The sequence below is a fragment of the Apostichopus japonicus genome, chromosome 15 (assembly GCF_037975245.1).
Source record: "Apostichopus japonicus isolate 1M-3 chromosome 15, ASM3797524v1, whole genome shotgun sequence".
Taxonomy (NCBI): Eukaryota; Metazoa; Echinodermata; class Holothuroidea; order Aspidochirotida; family Stichopodidae; genus Apostichopus; species Apostichopus japonicus.
In genome coordinates this window covers 27,666,306-27,685,462 of record NC_092575.1, presented here as the reverse complement: position 1 = coordinate 27,685,462, position 19,157 = coordinate 27,666,306, and the positions used below count along the sequence as shown (strand labels likewise).

General features: G+C 38.3%; 2 protein-coding genes across 4 annotated transcripts in view; one reads left to right on the top strand and one right to left on the bottom strand.

Moving 5' to 3' along the window:
- LOC139981340 (lissencephaly-1 homolog) overlaps window positions 1–1,809 on the bottom strand; it is a 35,623-nt gene extending 33,814 nt beyond the window's left edge. For both annotated transcript variants that reach the window (XM_071993677.1, XM_071993678.1), the window contains exon 1: window positions 1,653–1,809. The gene's annotated coding sequence lies outside the window, so the exon portion shown is untranslated. The remainder of the gene's footprint in view (window positions 1–1,652) is intronic.
- Window positions 1,810–12,622: 10,813 nt separating this feature from the next.
- LOC139980951 (RNA N(6)-adenosine-methyltransferase mettl16-like) lies at window positions 12,623–18,754 on the top strand. 2 transcript variants are annotated; one of them, XM_071993019.1, is made up of 7 exons: window positions 12,626–13,504; window positions 14,443–14,583; window positions 15,296–15,563; window positions 15,978–16,047; window positions 16,410–16,496; window positions 16,992–17,177; window positions 17,565–18,754. In XM_071993019.1, the coding sequence occupies exons 1-7, from the start codon at window positions 13,183–13,185 to the stop codon at window positions 18,711–18,713; spliced, it is 2,223 nt and encodes a 740-aa protein (XP_071849120.1). In that variant the 5' UTR covers window positions 12,626–13,182; the 3' UTR covers window positions 18,714–18,754. The 2 variants fall into 2 exon arrangements, with proteins under 2 accessions (XP_071849121.1, XP_071849120.1); XM_071993020.1 differs by lacking the exon at window positions 16,410–16,496 and having other exon boundaries at window positions 12,623–13,504.
- The last annotated feature ends 403 nt before the right edge of the window (window positions 18,755–19,157 follow it).

The window sequence follows — 19,157 nt, the reverse complement described above, 5'->3', positions numbered from 1 at the left end:
AAAAGTTCTTAAAAATTGAAAAAGTAGCGAAAGATAACTTTAAATGACATTGTGGAACCCCCTGTATTAATAAACGAATCCATTTCATTACAGCATCAAATCTCACCATACTGCACTGTGTGTACCAGTACGGTACCCTAGGCTATAACAATATACAGCCTGTGCGAAGATGGATTTAAACTGGATATACTCCCTGTGATTTGGCTCAAAATTTATTAAATCGTTATAATTATTCTAACAAAATGAGGTGAAATGCATAAGGGTAAGATTTTGTACATGGGAACCTTCACAATCATCGTTTGAAGGAAGAATAAATAACTAAAATTTCAGAATAAGTTTGAGGTCCCGTAACATGCTGAGCGCAAGTAACGTTCGATATTTGGTGTAGCCTAGGTCCAAATAACTATGTGAAAGTTGATTCGTTAATATATAGGTCTAGGCCAGTAGGTGAATTGATCAGATATTATTCAAACTAAGAACACAGAAACCAGAACTAGACGTGTTTTCTTTTCTTTATTTCAAATAGTAGCACGTAGATATTTTTATTATGTCCGGGATTCCCGGGAATGATACCGAAACGAATGTAATAACCGGTTGTTTTCTCAATACTGGTAGTAGTTGCACATTGCACTGTGATCGGGACTACTGTAGTCAATACCGGGATCGGGATACCGGGATTCACTTGACTACCGGGATCCCGCAAAACGCTATTTGGTAGTAAGTCCTTCCAATTTTTCCACCAATATTGAAAATGAACACAAATAATACAAAACAAAACATTTTGGTGCTCAATCTGATTGTGTCAACCAAAGCTTTATTAGTTTAGCATATAACCATGTTATTGTGTACTGTTTTCAAATAGTGTTAGCACAGGGTATCTTCCTTGCATCAGCACTACGTAAAACAAATTCACATATTGTAATGGGAAGAGTACGAACCAAAAAAGGTTGCAGTGGCTTACCAAGTGCATGTGGGATACACTTAACTAAAGAACATAGAAAATTCTTTAAAGTAAATTTGCCTAGAATAGTAATATTTATGAGTAAATTAATCAGCACATAGTTTATACCCATAATTTGCCATACAGGTCAAGGGTTCCGCATTACTCTACTACAGTGCTAGCCTAGGCCTATAGCTAACTGGTAAATGTTATTGCAACTTGTGGCTTACCTCATTCCCAGTGCAAACTAATTTACCAAATTTAGTCTCGAACCTTGCAACATACACTCCTAACCATTAAATTTAGGCTAGGCCTACCAAAAATGATGAATGAAGTAACAATATTTTATGGACTAGCCTACGTCTGCTGTTGCTAGCTAAGGACAAGAATGGCTACTAAAGTTAGGCCCTAACTAGAATACAATCACAATTGAATATTTCAATGTACAGGGAACCTACCCTAGGTCTGACTGCTATAGGAAAGGTTCAACAACATAACATACTGTAACTACTTAAAGCCACTACCGGCATAACGTTGAGCTAGCACTATAGCAAAGCCTAGCCTATACTTTTACTAGCTAAGTTATAACGGTTATATATTAACATTAGGATAGGGCAGTCAGAACCAGTTACACCTTCACCCATGTCTGACTCTGAGTTTTTCCATTAAAAAGGTAAGTCACAGTAACATACCGCACAAGAGAAATACTTACACTGTTCTTTAACATCAAATTATAATTCAATTTCCGATACGAATCTTCATAAGCATAATATCTTTAATCCAAATTATAGGTTTTCCCTTTCAGATGGATTCATACGAAATTTGTCATTACATGGATATGCAAATAATTAACGGTACTTGCGCAGAGCCGAATGCGCACCCAGTTCAACATAATATGGTTCCTTCGGAATCTTGCTATTCTAGCATATTTTAATGCTAGGCTGGACAAGTCGTTCTCTCACATGATATATTGAACTTATAAAAAAGAAACTCATTCGTGTTCCCTCTTCTCTCTGGCAAATGGAAGTTATTGCAATTTTAAAAGTATGAAAATGTAGTTATATATTTATAAACGACTTTCAAGAGATACACGTTTGTGAAACGGCAAGTTAAATGAAGCTAACGGGCGCTATTCATTCTACCATAATGTCACAGTCACCCAGGCTCGGACTGGAGAAATGGAATGCCCGGCAAAATGTGCAATAATCAATTTAGTTCAGATCAAACGTATTTCCTCACATCTACACAACAGTCAATACAGGTGTCTGGTATAAAAAAAATAGTTTAGTTTAGTTTAGACTATAGACCCAATGATCAGGAAGCCTTGCAGTAGCTTATGTGAGACCATATCCGTGTGATGCCGCAGGGGCGTAGCGAAGGGGTTTTTGTTGGGGGGTGTGGAGAATTTGATTTGCCGACGGATCTGGAAGTGGTGACTGAAATGGGGGAGGGGTCTAAGGGGAGGGGGTCTACCCCTCCCCTTTGGAAAATTTTTAGTTTTGAAACGTCCTTAGATGCAATCTGGTGCATATTTTAAGTCAAATTTGATTTGCCGACGGATCTGGAATTGGTGACTGAAATGAGGGAGGGGTCTAAGGGTAGGGGGTCTACCCTCCCCTTTGGAAATTTTTTAGTTTTGAAACGTCCTTAGATGCAATCTGGTGCATATTTTAAGTCAAATTTGGCACGGAAGAAGCTCCCGTTCTCCTTTTCTCTATTCAGCTTTCCTTCTTTCTTCCCCTTCCGCTCTCTTCACCTTTTCTCCTTTTGCCGACAGACCCAAAATTTGCCGACAGCGACCAAATTATTGGGGGGGTGTGACACCCCCCCCCCACACCCCCCCCCCCCCCCCCGCTCGCTACGCCCCTGTGTGATGGACAATAGAAAAACAAATGTTGTTTTAAGAACTGGGTAGTGACCACAAGAAAATCCGGGAGAAAAACTGTGTGAAACCAGGGAGTTGTTAGCTCCCTGGTGAAACAATACTACAACTGTTTACAAGATAGGATTTCAAATTATTTTGGAAATACCTGAGACTGAGAGTACTTGCTGAGTGAGATTATGCCAAATATAATGGCAATAGTTGTAACAATTTACCATGAATAGATTTTATGATGATCGAGTTACTGAGAAGAGGTCATTGTTGGGAGTTTTCATATAGGACATTCGAGATAATCTGGAGGATGGATAACACGAGATATAGCAGAAAGAATAATTATATAATTAACTATTTAACTGGTTCTCTCCTAAAGAGTCCTTCATGGGGCTTGGGTGTCCCTCCTGATCCTTTTTTTCTCTACTTAACTAAACTAACAATTAGGGAGACTGGCCCTTGTACAAAACACTCGGAGGCTCCTTATTAAAGTTACATATGACTGACGTATCCATTGAGGATAGCGCAAGCCCCCCCCCCTCCCCCCTCCACACACACAGACATTTCAAAGGGATGATCGGGGAGGGGTTACTCTCCATGCTTGATGACCTATTCTTCTTCCGAAAAAATATAAATTAACAGGGAGTACAATGTTACAAACAGAAGCCGCTCCGTTATATTTTCATTGTTTTTTTTTTTATAAATATATATATTTTTTAATAAAATATGTAAATTTTTCAGAGACGAAAAGGCATTCGAATTTCGAGGAGTAAGTGAAAAAATGAGGGCGCTCTTAACCAAAAAAAAACCACAGACTGAAAATCAGAACACACTTTGTAATTCAGCGGCATTAACTATGGAACGCCATAACCGACAAAAATGAAGAAAAAAGTATGTAAACCTAAGTCATGATGTGAATACAAAGTTATCGCCACATGATGACCAACAACAATTTAGCTCCTTATGTGACACTAATAGCACCTCCATAAATGACCAAGAACATTTTACTAATCATGAGATCCCAACACTGCCACATAATGACCGCCAATACTGACAATATTCACATGTGGGTCCTTTTATGGGGATCTCGCATATCGCCACATAATGACTAACGCGGTTCGTTAGTCCTTATGTGGCGATTCGATTATTCACATAAGGACTAACGAACTACCTTAGTCCTTATGTGGCGACATGAGAGTATCCCCATACAGACTAACGCAGTTCGCAAAGTATTTCTTGTCAGAGTGGTGATCTACAATTACATAAGCGTAACCGAATATAAACCAAGATAATCTATCACCCCGAAAAGCCAATAAGAGCACAAACATGCCAGGGTCATGTGTAGTCTATACCTAAACATATATAGTATACTCTTAGACAATTCTTAACTTCCAGGAAAACAGTAACAAATGATCAGATCTAATTTTGTTCTTTCCCTACGTTTTGCATTTAAGAAAGTTCTGTTAATTTCTAGTTTTTGTCTTTTTCTTTTCTTTTCTTTTTCTTTATTTATTATTTTTTATTTATTACCTTGTGCAACTTACCGTAAAATTTAGAGCCATTCCAACTGAAGTTTAGTTTCATTTATGTCACTTTTCTTTGATTTTCATTGTTCCTTCTTTTTACCTCTTTAATCAAGTGTATCTTTCTGTGCATATGGACATATAATATAGGGTTATATGTACCTACACAACAACGCCGTCATTTCTTAGTCAAGGATAATTCTAGTGAACTTACTGATAGACACTGAAAAAAAGAAGATGGACGCAAAGTTAGTGCACCACTTTATATGTGGAAAATGCTCGTTTCGTCTTGTCATATATCGAAGCCAAGTCGAACTTAATATCGTAAAAGAAGTTCCACTGTAATCCATGAGGGGGGGGGGGGGGGGGTATGCTACGCGGATAGCTTTTTCTACGGCAAGTTGGCGTCTGTCCGAGTCCTTGCCGACATTTTACACTTGTAAATAAAAAATATGACATTTCAAAGGTGCTAATGGAAGGTTGTGTTTTCCCGTTTTTTGTTTGTTTTTGTTTGTCAAATTCGCTTTTCTGAAAGCAACTGTCAGAGTTCCAATGAATCCTTTAGAAATGCACGCAAAAGAGATGAGTGTCGAATTAGCCGAGCGGCTAAACCAGACTACCTGATTGGCAGCACAGAAGGTTTAGAGACTATATGCTGTAGGCTCATAAGACGAACCACTCGGCCACGGCTCACCTCGAAAGATATCAGTGAAATAAATATATTTCATCACCCATTTTGCTATTGCACTGCTATGAATCATATACCAAGCTAGCACACATGCTAGCGCTACCTTGAAAGCTCTAAAATGACGTCATGAGAGTTGCAGTGTATTGCAATAGTTATATAGCGCCATCTAAACACTCGTACATATTTGCAGCAGTGGGTGATCAAGGGGTATCTGATCATACATCATTCCGTCGTATAGAGTATTGACGAGAGATGGATTAAACATGGGCTTTGTGCCAGACTGGAGAACTTGAATCAACATTGGGACGTCAAGCTCCCTCCTACTCCCTCCCTCCTTTCGCATCCGTTATTCATATGCACTAATTAGAATCAGCATGAGCGTTACAATGAAAGCAATTAAGTATCCTCGGATAAACGCGTTATTGTTCAAGGAAGACCGTATTGAACTGTTACATGTGTATTAGATTATGAAGGTATTGTATTAATTAAGCAACTTTAAGTTAGTAACTTTTTATTTCATTTATTTGATAGGTATACTAAAGTGAGGAGATTTAAGCTTGTAAACGCGCTATAGGGGAAAGATCAATGGTCAAAACTCGTGGATTTATTGTATTTTTTTAATATTTTATATTAAAACAAACTTAATCGAAATGATCTTAACGTATTTTTTTGTAACCGCTAAGATGATGGGAAAAATTCTGCATTATGTCTTAGAAATATATACAGATATGAAAGAAGGAAAGCTATAACTTGCGCTGTAAACTGTATGATGATCAAATACTCGTATAGGTAGTTGTAATGTAAGTCAAGAACAGAGGAACATTCAGCAATGTTTAAAAATATTTTATTTACTTCTTATATCGATATTTTGGGTACTTTCTACCGTCAATACCCGACATTGGAATGTTATTGGTTTAAAGGTCAAGTTATATATGTGCCAAGAATATTTGAAAGTATCCTGATTCATAAAGACCGACTTTGCCAGCAGCGCAATGTTCAAATTTATAGAATGTTAATGCAACTTTCTCACTCTTTCGTTCCTGCAAATGTTTTCTCACTTAACCTACGAAGCCACAGTGCATGACTTGTGTTACAAACTTACTAATGTATTTTCTAACGGCCGACGGAATCAATATCATTACGGTATGCTACGCGGATAGCTTTTTCTACGGCAAGTTGGCGTCTGTCCGAGTCTTTGCCGACATTTTACACTTGTAAATAAAAAATATGACATTTCATGATTTCAAAGGTGCTAATGGAAGGTTGTGTTTTCCCGTTTTTTGTTTGTTTTTGTTTGTCAAATTCGCTTTTCTGAAAGCAACTGTCAGAGTTCCAATGAATCCTTTAGAAATGCTCGCAAAAGAGATGAGTGTCGAATTAGCCGAGCGGCTAAACCAGACTACCTGATTGGCAGCACAGAAGGTTTAGAGACTATATGCTGTAGGCTCATAAGACGAACCACTCGGCCACGGCTCACCTCGAAAGATATCAGTGAAATAAATATATTTCATCACCCGTTTTGCTATTGCACTGCTATGAATCATATACCAAGCAAGCACACATAATGAATGAATCTATGAAAGCGCTTAAATGACGTCATGAGAGTTGCAGTGTAACGGAAAAGGTGTACAGCGCCCTCGTTTCTTACGCTTTTCCAGTTATTATACATGATTACGAAGATTGAAATCATGGCGTAAGATCAACAGAATCGGTGTCCAGATCAGAATGCTAGAGTCTGCTATGGTATACTAAAATCACTTCTAGGTATAACAACCTCCCATGTCCATATAAAATCGATAATAGGTGAACTATTTCATCTACTGAACCAAATTACTGTGAACTGTGTATATACACTTCAGGTCGACAACATATTTTACTTTTATGGATGGTGATAACGTGCCAGTAGTAGATTTTTCACAAGTACGGATCTGAGTAAGAATTAGTTTTATATAGGAAACATACATCTATATTATTAAAGAGTTGGTTCACATAGTTACATGTTAAAACATCATATAAAATATGACTGATTTTACTGAAACCATTAATGACTTTTATATAATATATTTTCATAAAAACAAATTCAACCCAGTTTTATTACATTTAAATTTTTAGTCACACAATTATTAAATTAATGCCTATAGCCGTTTAACAACAAGTACATTTTTTGTTTTAACTATTGTGTTCAGGTTTAAACTTCCAAAATACAAAAGAGATGAGTGTCGAATTAGCCGAGCGGCTAAACCAGACTACCTGATTGGCAGCACAGAAGGTTTATGGACTATATGCTGTAGGCTCATAAGACGAAACCATTCGGCCACGGCTCACCTCGAAAAATATCAGTGGAATAAATATATTTCATCTCTCTGTTTGTCATTGCACCATCATGAATCATGCAGAAGTGTATACAAGGGAATGTGCGTCCTGAAGTAGTATCATGTGAGTAAAGAGGTCTAGCGCCATCGATTTTTCAAGTTAATTCCAACCATCGTTGCCGTTGCACGGAAAAGGAAGAATTTGGGAATTGTAATTCTTGTTTTAAGATTATGTTTGGAGGTTATTACAGGGACATGGGGCCATGGCCCCACCAATTACGGGGGAAATGGTTCTGTTGAAAGAAATGTATTTCATTCAGTCAGAGAACAATTGCCTATTATCAGGGGTGACGTGGGAGATTTGGAAGATACATTGATTGTGGGAAGGAGAAATGGACAAGAATCCAGGTCTAAGCAAATTTATTTTAACCTCCAAACTTAAATAATTTAAGTACTGAGCATCTCCTGAAGTGCTCTGTTGTTTTGTGAAGTTAAAGATGTAATTTGAGAGTTTTGTGTACAATGTATCTAAAAGAAACAAGAAACCTTCCCTTCTTTGAAGTCAGAGGGGTATCGGTACATTAACGCTAACTGTAATCCGCTATACACTGTGTTTAACTAGTGACGATTCGGTATAGAAATTTTAATGGATAAAAAGTGGCACTCAAAATCACGTGACTGTAAACCTTGTATGTGGCCACTCTATATATGTACGGCTCTGAGCGCCCCCAGGACCACCCTCGTCTATACAATCTTTGAATCGCCTCTGGTTGGTCGATGGTGGTTCATGCACCAGGGGAGGGGGGAGGTAGAATGCCCACCCAACCACCCCAACACCACATTTGAAGTCCTGGATTTGGTTTCACGAGGCTTAATTGTTTCTTTCTGTTTGTTCTTCTCGACTCGGTGTAGCCGTGCCTGTCTGCTCGCAGACAGGCAAATGATGTGTTATTTTCAACATATGTATTTTTTATAACTTCATGTTATAATTAACGAAGTTTTGAGGTTTGACGTGCAGTGAAATACTTTTCTGAAAATTATGAAATAGGATTTCTTCCATTTAGCCTATATCTGTTGACATTTACTCTTGCATTCTCTTTTTTACGAGAATGTCTCGATGATGCATGGACAGTGCATCATGAATATATACAATTCACGGTAACGTAAAACGTATGTTTGAAGTTGTGTTTAGATCTTAAACCAATTTGTTGCTTGTTGTTACATTTTATGTTTTACATAATGATATAAGAGGGCTCTTTAATATCCAATTTCTACTACTTTGACTAAACCTAAGTAGTACTACAAAAGCAATGTATTCAACTCTCATACACCATCCGGAAACAATTGTGTGGTTAAAAGTAGTCAATATAGGCCCCAAATTATACAGCACGCTATCATTGCTAGAAGTTTTCAAAAAGTTCTTTCATGTAGGTCTTTACTCGCCAAATTGTTCTCAGACATTTTTAAGGAACATACAAAATGACTGAATGTCCCAGTGAGGAAAATTTCATCGAAGGTTGTGATAAAAACAGCTTAAGAATTTTGACCACATGTGACCATATTTGATATCTAGCATATTTGGGACCAATACAACATACCTTTAAACTATCCATTCAATTAAAAGGACAATAAGAGTAGCCCACCGATCACATCCAAACTTGGCGAGGATTATCTTGAAATGAACCTTGACTAGATAAATGCAGTGTATGAGATTTTAATACCTAAAATTGCTAATTATTTGTACCAAAACTCAACTCAAAAGGCTGATCGTAGATTTGATATATACATATCCAACTCTTGGTTTCGATTCATTGCTCTCGAAATGATTGGAGAAATTGACAATTATCAGGGGCGGATCCAGGGGGGGGCGACCCGGCCCCGCCCCCCCCCCTTTTTGGAAATCAGTTGGGTTTTTTTTTATGTGGGAGTACTTCAAATTCCTAATAGGCATAACTTGGTGAAAGAAAAACCTAATATATATCCAGCTGCTCTTCCCTGAAACGCGATCGTTTTTATTCCAAATTTGAAACTAAGGCAATTATCAGGCCTACGCGACATCACGTATTAATTAGATACGGCTCAGTACTATAGTGCTGACTATTACTGTCAGGGAAAATCAATGCACAGTTAGCAAGTATATCATAATTATCTGAATGAAAGGGGGTGTAGGCGGTTTTACACTATCTAACGCAACGTAGTCGCCAAGAACCTGAAGTATTTTTAAGGGAGGGCCCGAGGAACATGAACTTATAGCATGCTCCTTGTGGTGAAACATAATTGCACCTATTAGGTGAATTGAGTGTACTGTTAATAGTAGGAGAGACTAGTGTAGGTTCTTATGACCAACTAGACCGGTTTCTGCTCTCAAACTTTATAGGAGGAGCTTCATCAGTAGTAGCCTTTGAATATTTTATATTCGGCCTGGGCGTCTCGTTCTCAAAATGCATCTATTTTCTGTGCACGAGTTTTTATGGACTCATAGTGCAGCTATAAGAGCATCTAAAAGAGCTTCGTGTGAACCTTGAGAGTCAGCTGATTCTTCGTTGGTATGAAACCTTGAGTTAACAAGTAACTCTTTGAGATTTTGGGCCCTTTTGTAGGCTAGAATCGGTTCTTTTGGAAACAGTTTGGATAATTCCGCGTGCAGGGGCGTAGCGAGCGGGGGGGGGGGGGGGTTGGTGGTGGCACACCCCCAATATTTTGGTCGCTGTCGGCAAATTTTGGGTCTGTCGGCAAAAGGAGAAAAGGTGAAGAGAGCGGAAGGGGAAGAAAGAAGGAAAGCTGAATAGAGAAAAGGAGAACGGGAGCTTCTTTATCGGGTATTTCGATTTTCCAGTTATTCATCTGATAAACTCATTCACCAATCCAATCACCCGACGCCTGCAAGTTAAAAACCTCTCGGCAAATAACTGATAATGTCACGGCCGTCAGTATAGCTACTGTAGCCATGCTCAGCTAGACGAGTGCCAGAATCGCCGGCAACTCAGTGAAAGAAATGGAATTAAAGGCTTCCGTATAGGCCGCAGCCCATGAGTCGTGCTATCGTGTGACAACGTGTTGTTATTATCCTCTGTTCAGAATGACGTCATCGCAGATGTCATTCGTTCTCCGTGGAAAACTTAAGGACACGGCTCACGAATTGTACACAATTTTTAACGTTTCTCGCTTGTATATCAATGAATGTTGTTACTTCTCATTACCGGAAAGTTTTCTGAACATTTTCATCACGAAGTTTTACTATTTCAACGATCGGTGAAAGAGAAAACACAGTTCGATAATTGGTCACAATTAATTCTTCTTCTGCCGACTGCCATAAAAATAATATAGAAATGGAAATTCTACGGTGCCAAATTTGACTTAAAATATGCACCAGATTGCATCTAAGGACGTTTCAAAACTAAAAATTTTCCAAAGGGGTGGGGGACACCCCCTCCCCTTAGACCCCTCCCCTATTTCAGTCACCACTTCCAGATCTGTCGGCAAATCAAATCCTCCATACCCCCCCCCCCCAACAAAAAAACCTTCGCTACGCCCCTGTCCGCGTGTTGCGAGATTAAGTGCCAATGTTTCAAAAGTACATTTTTCAAATGCGTGGTTTTGATATGAGGTGTATAGGTGAGCTTGAACACCATTGGTGGTTCCTTTTGTTTAGGTTTGGTAGTGAGGTATTGCCCACGGTTTTCAAATTTTATGCCTTTCGTGGCTGAGGCAATTTCCTCTTTCTTATAGTTACGGAGTAACAGTTTCTCTGTGAACGCATTCTTTTTCTGTAAGAAATCAGTCTCATTGTTACAGAGACGTGCGTATCGTAAGACTTCCCCTTTAATGAAGCCTTTAAAAGTGGCAAGTGGTGTGCAGAGTTTCTGTCGAGGTATTGGAAGGTTTCCGTAGGTTTGGTGTAGACTTTGGTGTCTAATAACCCATTGGTTTCAAACCTTGGACCTTTGAAGATTTTCAAATCTAGGTATGTTACCTCGGTGTGTAATATTTCTACCGTAAACTTTAAGAAGCTGTGAATTTCATTCAACCTGTTTACTAGTTGTTCAAGTTCCTGAGGTGAACCGTCGTAAAGCAATAGAATTTCATCTCTATAGCGGAGCCATTTTAAGATTTTATTATCTGTCGGTAAAATCTGGTTTTCCAGTCTATGCATGACGATATCACAGATTTCCGGAGAGGCTTGGCTACCCATGGCGCAACCGATCTTTTGTAGATAGAATTGGTTATTGAACTCGAAACAGTTTCTTGTTAAAAATAAGTTCAATAAGTTTGCGCATGGATATGGAAGATATTTTATTTATTCCATATTCGCTTTTTTCCGCCTTTTCATAGACTTCTTGACATATATCTAATGCCTCCTCTTGGGGAGTATTGGTATACATGGCGACGACATCGAGTGTAGCAAGTACTACTGCTTTTGGTAACGGGGTGGCTTCCACAATTTTCAGAATGTGATTTGTGTCTTTCACATAGGTGCTTTGTTTTAATACAATAGGAAGCAAGAAATAGTCCACAAATTCCGATATTTTTTCGGTCGGTGATCCGTTTCCGCTTATTATCGGGCCCTCCCTTAAAAATACTTCAGGTTCTTAGCGACTGCGTTGCGTTAGATAGTGTAAAACCGCCTACACCCCCCTTTCATTAATAAGTATATCATAATTATCTCATTGAATATATCTTGTTTTATGTTTTTTCTTGGGGTGAATCTGGTGTCATAATTTTCGCGCAAAAGAAAAAACGAATCGACGCAATAATAGTGTATCCATTGTACATGCACTGTTGAACGTTGTTAAATATGTCTATCGAGAAAAAATATGTGCACAAAAAAAGCGTGTCTGCAACGTTTCTGGTTTTTCTAGTTTTTGGCGAAATGTTTCACCATTTTGCATCTAAGCACTCACAATTAACCAAAAATTTCCAAGGGGGAGGGGGACAACCCCTCCCCCTAGACCCCTCCCCCAGGACGCAAATCACTAAAGTGCTACCATCGGGATGTCGGCCCCCCTTTCTCAAAATCCTGGATCCGCCCCTGATTATGTCTGGTTGTTCAACCTTTTCTACATCCAGATTTAAAACACTTTTTATGGCTCTTTATGCTAGTATTATTTTGTATAACATGAAGGAAATACAATAAAATGATGAACCTGTTATGTTAATTGATATCAACATGCAATATTTTATTATCACGTTGTCATCTACCCGCAATTTTGAAATTGGCCTGAGCTTTGAGTGGAAGGAATAATACATATGTTCTGTCTTCAAAGTCAAAACAATATTTCGCGTAACTAGGCCAAGTACTTATGTACGACACACACGTGCGACCAACGCGCGTCGAATCTTCAAAAGCAGTGGCACTAAACAATTCAACCGCATTCGTAAGACAAAAGAGTATACGTAATAGAAAACTACTTTTTTTTATCAAGCTTCTTCGATAGTTAACAAAGGTTCATGTTACCTTTCACTTCAGAATATTATTAAGTATTAGAAAACAGACTTGTCGGTTTAAAAATTGGCTATGCTATGCCTAACCTGCTAAAAAGTTACTGTGTATCAACTATCAGCAGCTCCCTGCATTAACACTGTTACAGGCAACTGTACTGAAGGTTATGGACTGGTCCCTTACACAGTTAGCGGGACCCAAGGTCCTGGGCAACTGTAGATAAAAGTAAGACCTAGTCGTAGCCCAGCATCAAATTACGCATACACTATCATGTATAGAATACTGATTCATTAATTCAAGTTTGGCTCTCATTTATTTCTTTCAAAAGAGAAAAAGGCGGATATTTACCACTGCAGTGTGTTAGTTGTTACTTCCCATTCCAATTATATTGGTTGCCTCTCGAGTCATGGCTCTGAATAAATTTATGCATCCAAGAAACTTGTACAAACATAATAGACCAGACTTTTCAAAGCTTGGAGAGAAGTATCCAGACTTCAAGAGTTTCCTAACATTCAGTGACAAGGGTAAAGCTTCTCTTGACTTCAAAGACCCAGAAGCTCTGAAGGCTCTGACATGTACGCTTTTAAAGGAAGATTTTGACATAAAGCTAGATGTGCCATTGGATCACATTATACCAACGGTTCCGCTCAGACTGAATTACATTCACTGGCTGGAGGATTTATTAGAAGGTACCCCAAACATAGGCAGTATCTGGGGAATTGACATAGGTAAGCATCACTGGATGAACAGGTATACTTTGTCATTAGTTCATCTTTATATTGAAATTGTTTAAATTGACATTTAATTTTTAATGGTTTGACTTTGAGCATACATGTTTTATGTCTAGATTTTGGAGTTTTGGGTATGATTAATGTTTGTGAATAGCTTCTTTATACTGTAAATTTTAAACAGCAATGGGGATGTTTTGTTCATCTAGATCAGTGGTTCTCAAAGTGGTCCCTGCTGCCCCCTGGGGGGTTGGGAAGTCTCAGGAGTCAGGGGGGCGGTACACGGGGAGTAGGGGGGCTTTGGCACTGATTTGGGGGTCTCTGGCGATTACTCTCTATACCAGTTTCACAGTATGCCTGCCTTCTGCAGGTTTTTGTTGTTATTGCAAACAGAAAAAGTTAACTGCGAAAAAAAAAATTATTGAGAGAAAATTCATCATCTTAGGCTATTTTTTAATTCCTATATGCATATCTTTGGACAATCTGATTGCTCGCTTGAGCGGCCGACTATGAACGGTAGGTCCAGGGGAGGGGGTAGGGGAGGGGGCAGGGGAGGGGGCATTGGGACAGTTCAAGATGGTCGAAGGGGGTGGTTGTCTAAAAAAGTTGGAGAACTACTGATCTACATCTTCACACCTTCCCACACCACTTCCCTCGACCTTTAACATGCATCGCGCTCCATAAATGAGGATGATCAAATGTTTAATAAGCTACAAAGTGTTTACTAAAGAACTTTACTTGACCTGCTCTATCAGCAAATATTATTTTATGTCCAATCCAAACTTATTTTACAGTTAATGACGAGATAAATGTATGGATTGAAGAATATATAACTTCTGGTTTTATCAACCAAGTGATGTTCTTGCTTTGTATTGTAACAACCAGCATCTATGCCTTCTTTTGTCAAATGTTTTTGTTTTTTCCCCTTCTTTCTATAGGATGTGGTACATCATGCATTTATCCTCTTCTTGGAGCCAAGATGAATGGCTGGCACTTTTGGGCCCTTGAAGTGGATCCCTTGGGCCTTCAGTATGCAAATGAAAATGTGGAAGTAAATAAACTGGGCCACCAAATAAGAGGTGAGAGCAAGTGCTGCAATATGCTAGTTTTTAATTTTTAACTTGAGGGTGAGAAGAAGGAGCATTAAGTCCCTTCTGTCAGAAACAGAATAGTCTTGGAATATGAACCGAGGCATGATGGGTATTTTCATTGTTACACATTGTTCTAGATAATAGCTGTTATTCAGTGTGGAGTCATATGGAAATAGCAGCTCGCATCATCATATGATTTGTACTTACTTAAATACCTTTAAAAGTTTTATTCTGATGAAATTCCAAGTAATTGGGTCCGATTAATTTTTAACAAAGTGTTATGCAATGGCTGTTGTGATTTGGTTTGTCTGAAATTGACATTTTCCAAAAAAATTTGGTGAAGGGTAATTATATTATATATTATAAGTACTACAATGTACTGATGAAGGTTTCCTACAATTCTTAATTATATGGCAGTCATGGAAATTGCATACATTGATTGGTAGGTCTTCAAAAATGATCAATCTTTCCAACATAACCAAAGATAAAAAGGTAAAAGGGAACCGTTAGAATCAATTGACTGGCTGGAACATTTGTTTCAAGATTGTGTATTACCTCTGGTCAAAAGCCTTGCATTGTTAAAATGGTGAATACAATATATTATGAGACAGTCATGATCTCTGGAGACACTGAGGATTTACAAACATCAGTAAACACATTTGCTTGCTTTTCAAACTGTTCACTATTTCCCTGTCAACAGTGATCGAAAATACTAATGAGAGTCTTTTCTTAGACTTGCTAAACTCATCTGAGTACAAACAGCCAAAGTTTCACTTCACCATGTGCAACCCACCATTCTTTGGCAATCTTTTGGAAGCTCAGGGTTTCATGTCATCTAGAAGCTGTGACCGTCCGGAACCAAGCTCTGTCAGTACAGCGGATGAGGGAGAGATGATCGTGGAAGGAGGAGAAGTAGAATTTGTGAAGAAGATGATCTCAGAGAGTTGCCAAGTTGCAGACCGAGTCCTGTAAGTCCATCTATCTCAAAATTGTAGAGAGCTCCAGTGCAAAAGACTACATATATTATTATATAAAGATTGATCCTTCAAACACCTTGTCATACATCTGATTGTATTACCAGTTAATTAACCAATTAACATAACTAATTAAAAAAAAATATGAACTATCCACTGTGATTTGGTCATAAGAAGGGTTAGCAGATATTCTTAGACTATTGCTATTTCTAAGGTCTTGCATTTTGGTGAAAATGACACCTTAAACCTTCAATCTCGGATTGTTTAACAATGTCTCTGTGTGAGTCATCCAGATGCTACAAGCTTTGACATATGATTGATTATAAATGGTGTTAGAATAATATATGATATAAAAAAAAATGAAAAACATAATTTTAGAAGATTGGCTTTGATCTTTTCTCTCTGCAGTTGGTTCACTTCAATGCTGGGTAAAAAGTCCAGTGTTGGACAAGTTGTTGCAGAACTGAAGAAAGAGAAGGTATAAATACATGCTTCATTTATTTAAGACTTTTATCTGATTAAAATCCTGTATTAATTAATCTTATTGTAGTTGGGCCTGGTAGTATTTTTATATTCCTAGGAGCTGATTCGGTAAAGGAGGATGCCTGCAGGTTGCAAACTAAACTGGGAAGTCAATGTCGTGACCTTGTAGATGATTTGTCCGTTCTTAGAGTAAGATGATAATTAGGCAGAGTTTTACTCCATGGTGATTTAGAACGTTGAGTTCTTATTTGTGTGCATTTAGTTCATGTTTTAAATTACAGAAAGATTGCTGTAAAAGCTAGATTTGTAAATGGTATCATGGCAGAGTCCATTCTGACTTCCAGTACTCTATTGCAGGTACCAACATGGACCACAACAGAGTTCTGTCAGGGGCGAACAATGCGGTGGGGCGTTGCTTGGTCGTACCAGAGAACAGCAAAGAAGGTAAAGAACAAACTATGGGTAACATTTGATGAAAAGGTCGTCATTAAAAACATACATGGATCGACCTACCCGCTGCTGGTATGTGGCTCATAACCTTATTTGGGGTTTGCCAAAAATAGCCATATGACAGCTAATTCATCTTATTACATGAAACTTTGAACCTTGAAAAGAGAAAGTGCATGATAACCCTAAAGTAAACATGATTGTCTTCAGCTGAAACTAATTAATTAAACTAATTAAAGATGTAGTGCACCTTGTGGTGATTGAGATGATCGTAGGAAATGGATTCTCAAGCTGGGTCTCCTTTTCAGTCTTCTGTATTGCCACAAGTCAGAACCATTTCCATCACTGAGATACTGATCTAACCATTTCTATTATCTGGGAATGGTCAGCTCATCCATTTTAGCATGCTGACTATTGAGTTCATACAGCTTACATTTAATTTGACCTATTAATGTTAACATTCTCTTCATTCTTGAACATTAATAACTGCAGCATTCACCTGGTAAGAAGAAATTAAAAGAGAAGCCTCCATTAGCTATACAGGTTCCTCCAACTTACATCGATAAACTGTTCCAGAAACTTGAACCTGGTTCCAGAGGCGGGAAACAAAGCAGAGGTAGACAGGAGAAAATCTTAGCTGTTGCCATGGCAATGGAAGAAATAATGAAAAATCTCAAGGTGCGTATGTTTTTATTTCATTACGGCCGATAATATCAATAGCTTCTGTGAACATCCAATTTGTTTTATAATTAACATCTGTCCAATATTGTGATTGTAGCAAAATGAAAGATTTGATTGGTAAGCTTAAAAGGTCAAATTTGAGTAGCAACCCAACATTAATTTTGTTTTAGTTTTTGTGTCAATATGCTGCATTAAAAAGTACCTAGGCTCATTTACTGGCAAGATTTACAGGAGTTTTTTGACCTGTAGCTTCTGTAAAGTGATAGAATCTATTATTATACAGAAATTCAAACCACTTGAAGAAACAAACTGCATCAAGACTTCAACCTTTGTTTTGTTTCCAAAATTGAAGAATATTTCCTTTGTCGGTTTCATTGTCTTTAGATGGCTATCACCAAGCAATTAGTTAGTACAAAGTGGAACCCAAAGTTTGAACTTGTAGCAAACAGGAACACGTGGTCTCACCAGAGAAGGAAGAGACGCCAATCCAAATCAAAGAAAGGTCAGAAGAAACAACTGCAGGAAACCGCGTCAAGACCGATTCAAGAGACTAGCACTTCACATGCATCTGTTTCTGGTCATCCAGCTACTCATACACCTACTCAATGGTCACCCGGTGATACACAGAAGATAATTCAAACTGCTGATGCTGGGAATACTATATATAATCAAGGTATACTAGATGAGTCAGCACCAGTTCAAAGAGATGACAGACATATCGATACCGGTCTTGAGACGCCTTTACTTGATCCAGCTCTGAATGGCAGCTCTACTCATTCTGAGAGCACTAGATCAATGGTTCTTAGTGAGTCAGAGAGAGACCACTCTCAAGACAACAACAATACTCTAGCTCAAGTCAAAACAAACAAGGAAGGTATCGTGGAAAGAAGTACAAGAAAAGACTGTGATTTCTGCTGCGAAGAGAAAAAAGATTTGTTGATCAAGAGGAAAGAGAGACATGTGACGTGGAGAGAAGAAGATTGCGATGATCTTTTGGAAGGCAAGCCGACGGTGAAACGAAGAAAATTGACCAACTCAGAGGCTGCTGTTATTAAGGATGGAATTGATGGTATGGGTTGCCATGGAGATATCAGTGGCACCGAACAATATCAGGTACCATCGTCAAATGTGACTGAAAAAGAATGCTTGCCAACTACGACAAAACCTTTGTGTGACTTGAGGAATAATTTACATAATAAGATCAATATTCATGAGGGTGATGATGCACAAGAATGTAAAGTAAAGATCGATGAATATGCATTGCAGAAGGAAGAGGCCCATCCTCCTAAAGGTTCATGGAGACCAGCCTCAGGGCAACATGTGCACTCTGCAATATGCATGAGTTCAAGTGACCCAGGGTCAGGGTCTGATGCAGACCAAGGTCCTTTAATTAAATTTATTCTAGAGGTTAAAATTGTCACCAAAGGTGTGATAGAGGTTGTATTTTCCTGTGATGCTGGACAAAGCAGAGAATTATTACATCAAATAGCTCAGTATGTCAAGAACCATATCACAAAGGAAACAAAAGGTTGAACCATACAATGGGGAGGACAAATTGCAGGTTTTTATTAGTTTTTATAAGAACAGTAACTTTAACCACTTTGTTGCACAAGTTGATTTAGCTGAATGTGGGGCATTAAGAAAGAAATGAACATACAAATATACTTCTGGAAGTAATCATTTTTCTGTCATTATGAAGATGCATTTTGTTTATTACACCAGTTTTCATTTTTGTGGTGGATGAGCTCAATGGTACTATTGATCAAACTGGTAGAAGCCTTTTTCATGCCATCACAAGTTATTAATTATATGCTAATACCAATTGTTTAATACCAAAAGAGGAGACTTTGGAGTTATTTTAAAATCATCAGTATCAAATGATACTTTTGGTGATGAAGCTAGCAGACAGGAATATCAAATATGGTCACACCATTCATGTACCAGAGAATACCAAGAGGCCATGGGTGTGATTCAACA